We start from the raw sequence: 8,966 nt of genomic DNA on the forward strand, positions 1-8,966 counted from the left end.
TAGCAATTCATGTCGTCGGGACTGGGAAAAAATAAATGTCCCTGTTCCTTTCTGGCTGTTGCCAGTCAGTGGCACTTCCTGGCACTCTGCGGGTCAGCCTCATTGGTTGGCAGCCCTGGGAGCAATGGCAGCTGCTGTTCAGATACTCTTTACTGCAACACTGGCCTCACGCCAGGCCAGGCAACTGAGCAAGAGAGGTGGGAAGCTGGCGCAAGTTGCTCCTCTCCGTCCATGTTAGTCCTGAGTACAAGTCAAGTGACAAGCTGGCAATGAGCGGGCAAGAACGCTTGGCAGCAGCTGCCAAAGGAGAGCTACCATTGAGCAGGAAGGAGAAGGAAGGAGGGAAGCAAACCAGATGACGATAAAGGAGAGAGTAGGGGGAGAAAATGCCCTGGCCTTCTCCCGTTAGCAGCTTATTTTAAAAAATGCTGGAAAGGTACAATTGCAATGTAGTATATTATAATTCACCAAGGCCAGAAGGTGAGTAAAAGCCATGGGGCATTTTAGATTGTTGCAGTCCTGGAGCCAGAGTGTGTGTGATGATTTTAGCTCAGCAGTCCCCAGGCTACAGCCTACTGCAACTCTCAGTATTGCTTGTGGCTACTGGTGCTTCAAAGTTGGGTTAACAGGGAGAGGAAAGGGTGTAGCCAGTGGGCCAGTGCGAGCTGAAGGCTGCTATTTTCATGTATTTTCACTGCTGGCCAGTACTGCAGCTACCAGGTTAAGGCATCTCCTTCCTCTTGATCCAGAAATTTCTTCCAGATGCTTTGGGAGAGTCACTGATGTTTATCTTACGCTTGTGGGTACGTGGTGGCTGCGAAAGACCAGGTGCTTGGGGCAAATGTTTCATGATGTCCTGCACATGGTATGCGACAACCTGGTGAGAGCAATGCCACCTGCCAGATGAGCCGTTTCAGGATGTGCAAGATGGCTCTGCTGTGCATGTACCCCGGCAGTTATTCTGAGAATACATTGCAAATACAGGATGCAGAACAAGCACATGCTGCCCATGCAGCTTACAGGATGTGTGTACGCACCTGATTGAGGAAAGTGGCTACTGGCCATTGGTGTAAATATTTTTGTTGCATTTTCTGAAAGAGGACACTTCTCCTGTGAAGACACACTGAGAGAATTGGGCTTGTTCAGCCTGGAGAGGAGACATGAGAGCAGCCTTCCAGTACCTAAGGGGGCCTACAAGAAATCTGGAGAGGGACTATTTACAAGGGCATGTAGTGACAGGACAAGGGGGAATGGCTTTAAACTGAATGAGGGAAGATTCAGATTACATATTGGGCAGTTCTTCCCTGTGAGGGTGGTGAGGCCCTGGCGCACAGGTTGCCCAGAGAAGCTGTGGCTGCCCCATCACTGGATATGTTCAATGCCAGGTTGGATGGGGCTTGGAGCAACCTGGTCTAGTGGAAGGTGTCCCTGCCCATGGCAGGGGGTTGAAACTGGATGATCTTTAAGGTCCCTTCCAACCCAAACCATTCTGTGATTCTGATTTTCAAAAGCTTCCCAGAATAGCGAGAGAAATCCTCTGAAATTGCAACCTGTGCATTTGGTCTTTTCCAGCGTTCTCTACTGCCAGGTCACGCAGTAAGCGCTTCTGGTGGTACAGAAATGCCCCTAGGCTATGCTGCAGTGGGATAAATAGCCCGGCAGCGGTACGATGATCCGCTGCCGGGGTGTCTCTGCGGGTCCGGCGGGTGTTCAAGCGGCGAGGGCGGCAGCGGACCGAGCTATCCCCGCCGGCAGTGCCGCAGCCCGCCAGCAGGGGACGCCCGCCCGCAGGGGATGCCCGCCTGACGCAGCAGCGCAGCGCCCCGCCCGCACCCTCCCGGCCTCACTGCGGCGGGCATGGCGGCGGAGGACGAGGAGGAGCTAGGGCTGCTGGAGTGCCGGGTCTGCTTCGAGCGGTACGGCCACGGGGGGCAGCGGCGGCCGCGCAACCTGCCCTGCGGGCACGTTCTCTGCCGGGGCTGTGTGGAGGCCCTGGGCGGCCCCGAGCGCCGGCGGCTGGAGTGCCCCTTCTGCCGGCGGGCCTGCAGCTCCGCTGAGACCACCGACTGCCTGCCGCTGCTGCAGCTGCTGGAGGTCCTGGGCCCCGCCGGCACCAGCATCCCCTCGGCCCTGGGCAGGAGCGGCGGCCGAGGGGCGGCCAGGCCGGGCGCCGCGGGCCTCGGACTCCGGCTGTCGCTGGGAGGCTGGGGGTCGCTGGTGAACCCCACCGGGGTGGCAGCCTGCCGGAGGTCGGGGCGCCTGGCGGTGGCACATGACGGCAAGAAGAGGATCCACGTCTTTGGGCCGGGTGGCTCCTGCCTGCAGCAGTTCGGGGAGCGGGGGGACGCGGGCAATGACATCAAGTACCCGCTTGATGTGACGGTCACATCAGACGGGCACGTGGTGGTCACAGATGGTGGGGACTGCTCCGTGAAGGCCTTTGATTTTGAGGGAAGGGGGGTCCTGGCTGTCCGGGAAGGTTTCTGTTTGCCCTGGGGCTTGGATGCCACCCCGGACAGTGAAGTCATCCTGACTGACGCGGAGGCAGGTGCACTGTACCGCTTGACGGCCAACTTCAAGACGGGGAAATTAAGGAAGTGTCAGATGATCCAGTCTCAGCTCATCAGCCCGAGAGGGGTTGCGGTCTCCCAGACCTCGGGCGCTATTGTGGTAATAGAGCACCTGAAAGCGCAAGGATCGAACAGCAGCAGCACCCGAGTGAAGATATTCAGTGCAGAGATGGATCTTGTCGGCCAGATGGATAGCTTTGGTCTGAACCTTGTTTTCCCCTCCAAAATATATGCTACGGCTGTGGCCTTTGACAAAGAGGGTCATGTGGTAGTAACTGATATCTGTAGCCAGGCTGTAATATGCTTAGGGAAACCTGAGGAGTTTCCCATCTTTAACCCTCTAATTAGCCATGGGCTTTATTACCCTGTAGGACTGACTTACGCAGCAAACAACTCCCTCGTTGTTTTAGACAGCGGTGATCATTCAGTAAAAATATTTAGCTCCACCTGAATGGGTTTAGGTTCTTACTGCTATAGGTTCAAGCTGCTTTTGGCCATAAAGCACACAAAGTTCTGGTGCTACTAGCGTGCAGGAAGGAAGCATTTTCTGGGCTGTAAGTGATGTTGTCCTCTTTGACCAACATGCTGTGCTTCCTGCAGAACTTATATTGAATCTCTTGCCTGTCTATGGGAGACCTGTTGGTTGCAGGCTGTAGTCAACAATGAATCAAGCAGAAGAATAATTTGGCATTTTAAAGCAGTTCTGTACCTTGACAACCAAATGTTTTGGACAAGAACAACAACATTTGGAAAGTGATGCAGTTTACTAGCATGTAGTTTTCATTATTCTTTGCTGAGCACAGATGCACTCATAAAAGTGACAGAGTTTCTGTTTCCACAGTTTCTGCCTGAGAAAGGAGACTGGCTTGATAAAATGGTAGGAGAAATGGAAGCTTCAGTTCAAGGTTGCCTGAATTCAGCTAGGATCATTGTGATGGAGGAGCTACCACTGATGAGTGAGTTATGTGAGGTAAATTAGTGCTTGAAGCCTGTTATTTTCCATACTGGGGAAACGCTCTTCTGGAAGTACTCTTCCTGTACTTGTTTATTCCTGCCTTTATTAGCGTTCTACTGGAGCACTTGATCTTCATGTATAATGTGTCTATAGCCTGTGTCTATACCTGGAGATAACTTGGTGTGTGGCTACCAGCATGAGCAGCTTTCCCTAAAACCTCCTTGAAGTATTTGTGTTTAGTCCACAAATACTTCTGCATATATAAAATTGAGTTGGCTATGCTATTAAGACTCCTGTGCTTGGGAACTTTCCAATACTGCCCTCCTCTGTCTAGTCAATAGTATGGTACTTTTGCACCCAAAACGTCAAGATTCCACTGACGATTGAAAGGTTGGTGAGAAGTAATAGAGAAAGGGGGATGTAAGCCTCATTTTTTTCTGAGTATCCAGTGAGGTTTTGTTGATTGTGAATACACAGCAGGTTTAGGTCAGTTCATATTTTCACAAAAACAGTTTCACTGTGGACACAACTTAACTTGCCTTATTTCACAGTGGAAATTAAGGGTTTTATTAATGTTTTTACCACTGACTGATTCTGAGAAGGATGTAACACCCTCCTAGAAGTCACTGCTGTGTTTTTAGGCATATACATGCTGCTAAAATGACTGTTTAGGTGGTTCAGCATTAAAAGGAGGTTAGATACAAATGTAAATGCTCTCTGAGTTAGAGACAGGTTAAAATGGTATAAAACTTCTGGCGTTATTTATTTAGTCGTTGAAACCATTAATATTAACTAACAATTTGAAATTCACAGGCCATCTTTCTATCAGTACATTTTTAATCTGACTTTTGGTCTGACTTCTGGGCATTTAATAACTGCATGTATTGCTGCACCAGCGATTTACCAAATACTTCAAATTGGAGTGGTTTAGCCCTCTTAATTTAGACAATGTATTAATCTGTTTTATGTTAACATTTATATAAACAAGACAAATCTATTAAATGCAGCTGTGTGTAAACGTTAATTGAACAGTGACATGCCAATAAAGTGTGATTTGCTTACTCCTATATTGAATAATTTAGTGAAAACTCATACCTTTTTATCATGGGTTTCTCTGTTACAAGCCAATCCCTGTATTGCAGTTGCCCTGTAGACGGCTTCTGTTTTTTGTTTGGGGATGTCCTGCTAAAGTTGTGGTAGGCTCATTTGTTGCTATTGGAAAATATAAGATCCTGCACATTCGGTCTTTTCCAGCCTGGCCAGAGCCTCTGGTGCGACTAGAAATGCTCCTTGGCTGTTCAGCAGCAGGAGGTGTACGGCCCTTAGCAGGATCCCTCTTGAGGGGCCAGGAAGAAATTTTACTCAGAGAAGCAGCCCCCTGGATTATATATTCCTTTTGAGGTGCCAAGGAGATGTCTGAGGGCTATAAAAACAATTTAATAACATTTCCTTTGGGGAACTGCTTTGTTTCAAAATGCATGCACTACCATCAATGCTGTATTCATACATAATTAATAGTTTATCACAGTAGCATTTCCTCTGAACTGAGGGCTGGGAGCTTTCATCTCCTCAGACCTTTCTGTGCACCAGGAGCTTGGTTTTGCTGCTGAGCTCATGGATGAGCAAATTTCCTAGGACCTATTGCAACTTTCCGGCAGCTAAAATGCCAATTTTCAAGTATTTGACTCATGCTGGTTTAAAATCTGCAAAACCTCCCATTGTTGCCCATTCTGCTTCTATCTCTTTTGGTATATGCCTAGAAATCACTGGGTGTTTGGGTTTGTAAGCAAAATAAACTTTGTGCCTTTACCTAGTTTCCTGTGTGCTGTCTCCTGCAGTCTCTGTTTTAGATGCCTACTGAAAGCAACTGTAAACTTTCCCCGCAAATGGTGCAACTGTTTTCATTTTACTGTAATGCTTGGTGCTTACTGTTGTACAATTCTGCATCAAAGAAACTATTACATTCTGTCTTAATTCACTTTATGTAGGTGCCTAAACTGAAAACCATAAAGAACTGTATAAACCCATGTATTAAAAATTTTGAGTAAGGGAAAATGCAGCAGTAAGCCTGAAATGTTTTGTCACACAAGAGAATTAAAGCAATAATGGGAGACAGAGATACACCAGTTTGCTGAATACAAATTAAAAAGCCTTTGACATTTTTACCTTCTCTTGCCTCTTTCTTTATGCATATATGCACATTTCTCCTGTAGCTATTGTAGATATCAATTGCCTTCAGGGCGATATCCTAATGCCCTCAGCTTTCCAAAGGCCCAGGGGATGCCTAGTGCTGCTATCCATTGACACATCTGTGGGAATTTAGCCACAGATTTCGACAAAACACAAACTTGTGTTGTGAGAGAAGGATGGTAAAGGGTAGGGGGCCCATACATTAACAGATACCATTAGGTAGGTGATGCTTTTGGGGTCTGACAGGGTGTGCTCAAAATCGGGATAGTTAGATGTCTGCTTACCTCTAGAAAAGAGTGGTGGCCATTTCATTTAGAAACTAAGGTGGGACTGCATCTGGTCACTTCAGTGATAATTACTATTGTGTTTATTTTAAAACAAGAACCTAAGGTAAGCTTTGCATAACCCTCTGCACCTTGTGCTTTAACAATATGGGTTAAACCCAAACAAATATAATGGATAGTACCCCCCAGTGTCATCTCTTCAGCCCCTACTATAGAGTGGTATGTCTGTTGTGCACACACACACTCTGCAATTCCTATTTGGTTTACTTTCAAGTACTGGTGTCAGGTTGCTATCAGTGCATATAAATATACCAGGATATGTTTACAGTGTTTAGGAATAAAGGAGGCAGAGGAGTTTCAGAAGTGGGTATTAAAATTGTGTTCTGTAACATACATGGGTTTTGGTTTGCTTGTGAAGAAGGTTATTTTAGATAAAGAATAGTTTGTTCTCAGGTTGGTGAATATAGAGAGTAAAGAAATGGGGGGGGGGGGGAAGGCTAAATTTACTTAATTTTGGTCGCTGTCTGTTTGACCATCTGTCCATCCCCTCCAGCCACATTTCTGTGCACATCAGTTTGATGTTTGTATTTTCAGAAAGCGTGGATTTAACACCACTGTAGCATTTCTTTCTGACGTGGACTGATTCCAGTGAAGAGGGGGTCTCTTGTAATATCCAGCTCCCAAACCACGAAGAATTTTATAGAGCAGGGTCCATCAAAATGATGGCCTTGAATCCAGGAGACCTTTCCTCTCTGAAAGGGTTGACAATGGTGAAAAAACAGCTTTCTCCCTTGGGACCTAGGCTTTTTCTAGGGTGCTCCTCAGAAGAAACCTGTCTGATTCTTCTGGACAGTTTCAAAGCTATCTGGTGCTGGAGAGGTTCTCAGTGAGCAGATGATGCACTGCACTTAGACCTTCTTCTCACCACTGCTTTCTAAGAGATCTACAGATATTTTTTAACTTGGTGCTCCAATCTCTGTTTGAGGCAAACATGATAGAAATGTCCTGGCCCTGCAGCTGCAGACAGGAGAGCTGAGAATCAAGGGAAGCCTTTGGCAGCCTTGAGACTAGATCTCAGACTTCCCATTACAAGACTGGTGCCATAATAAAGCAGGAAGAGTCTGTGTTTAATTATCCTCTTGCTGGGAGTTGCCTTCCTGATTTTAGGAGAAGTTTTGACATTTTACTGATGATTTTCTTGTTGCTAATTCCTTTGGTGAGTCCTACAAATCATGAAAATTAATACTTTTCTAAACCATGGTGTATTCCTAGACAATTGCTTCCAGCGTGCTCCACAAAGGTGCATGGTTTCCGAGGCGTACTGCCATGAAGCCCCACTGCAGTGATCAAGTTACTTACTCCATGTTGAGGGTAGAAAGGAGGAGAAGAGATCCACTCTGGAATGGAAAAAAAGTAATGAAAGGTGTCTGTGCCTAAAGCAGAGGGCGAGCTCCCAGGTCAGAGCACAGAGCACACCCATCGTTCCAGTAAAGGGAATGCATTCTTAAGATGTGAAGCATTTCAGCCTGGAAAACAGACAAGATGATAAGGGCTGGTGCCTCTTGGTTAGCATTGACCTCTGGCAGGGGAATAACCTACGTTTGACAGATCTCCCAGCCACAATTAGGCACTTTTCAGATTATAATCCATAGGAGAGCTATCTGTTACTTTCAGCTCTGTATATGTGGCAACAATCTGTGGGAAAGAAGATCTGGACTCAGCTAAGCCTTTTAGGGAAGTATGTTCCCGATAACTGAATAAATACATACATAGCATTTTTCTAAAATCTCTCTTAATGTAGGCAATTTTTGTTCTTTTTTCGTGGGAGAGATTATATGGGCAGTGAGTTGAGGTGAGAATAAACCCTGCTTTCATAGAGTATATTGGGTTTTTAATCAGGAAAATGTTGCTAGTTAGAAGATTCTATAAATCATTTAAACTAAATATAGTTATATGCTTTGTAATGAATAAAGGGTAGGCAATTTTAAGCAGGATATAGGATTAAAGAGGAAAAAAAGTAGATGGGAAAATGAAAGAATTTATTCTGAGAAAACTGAACATGTAAAAAAAAAACAAACAAAAAACCAAACAAAAATGTCCCATATCAAAGCTTGATTTTAAAACTTCTGATACAAAGAGCTTGATCTTGAAAGAACCATCACACCTACATAATCACAGGAGGTAACTAGTTTATTTGGGGGTTTTGTTCCAAATATAAAGAGGTAAAAAATAAAACCTGTATGAATGCTTGCCTAGCATGATTTCCTGGATAACATGGACTATGGAATTTAACGAGTATTAACCAGTATTTAGTAACTACTGACATGTATTGAAAGTAAGAAACAGAGAACAATCATCCTTTACTCTCACAGGCTAAAGAGCTAATGTGAAAAGAAAGATGTCATTAAAGATACGACTTTAAAGATACGGCTTTGTAAGAAATCCATCAAAGAGTCAGACAGATTAAGCATTAAAAATGTATAATCATAAGAAAAGGATGTGCCTGGGTCCCGTATTTGTCACTGTCCTTAAATAAGTAGAAAATAGGGCTCTTCACTGAGTTCTGCACCAACTTCCACTCAACTTACAGCATGATTTTATGGAGCCAGGAGTATTTCAAATATGTGTATTAGTATTTTTCTATCCGTATTATTCCTTGAAGGGACTTGTTTGAGTTGAGGCGTGCTCTGTCATGAATATTTTATCTGTGCAGTCATGACTACTGGAAATGGAATTGTCCACATAAATAAATGCCACAGGACTGGACTTGAAGTCAGGGAGATTCAGGCTAGTGCAAAGGTTTGCCCTGGAGAAGTCTTTGCAGCACACTTTATTATGACAATTTCTGGGAATGCTGCTTTGTTTTTTTTACATGCTGAAAGCCTGTGCATGTTTAGACTATTATAACTAGTTACGACTTTCAACATCAGAAATCTGCTGTGAAACAAATTCAACATAATGGTTTAG

The 8,966-nt window shown here is 45.2% G+C and overlaps 1 protein-coding gene across 1 annotated transcript; it reads left to right on the top strand.

Annotated features, from left to right (window-relative positions):
* Positions 1–927: 927 nt before the first annotated feature.
* Positions 928–3,600, top strand: NHLRC1 (NHL repeat containing E3 ubiquitin protein ligase 1). Its single transcript, XM_057424290.1, has 2 exons — positions 928–1,025; positions 1,812–3,600. Exons 1-2 carry the CDS (start codon positions 928–930, stop codon positions 3,019–3,021), a joined length of 1,308 nt encoding a protein of 435 aa, XP_057280273.1. The 3' UTR covers positions 3,022–3,600.
* Positions 3,601–8,966: the final 5,366 nt, after the last annotated feature.

Source organism: Pezoporus wallicus, unplaced genomic scaffold, assembly GCF_028554395.1.
Source record: "Pezoporus wallicus isolate ANWC-B61680 ecotype Strahan unplaced genomic scaffold, APGP_CSIRO_Pwel_v1 contig_5485, whole genome shotgun sequence".
In the NCBI taxonomy this organism is placed as follows: Eukaryota; Metazoa; Chordata; class Aves; order Psittaciformes; family Psittacidae; genus Pezoporus; species Pezoporus wallicus.

Excerpts from the sequence above, each read along its gene's own strand:
- NHLRC1 (XM_057424290.1), top strand. The coding sequence starts at position 928 with ATGGCTCTGCTGTGCATGTACCCCGGCAGTTATTCTGAGAATACATTG. Across the intron at positions 1,026-1,811 it reads GCCCATGCAGCTTACAGGAT|CAGCGCAGCGCCCCGCCCGC; the intron begins GTGTGTACGCAC and ends CGCCTGACGCAG.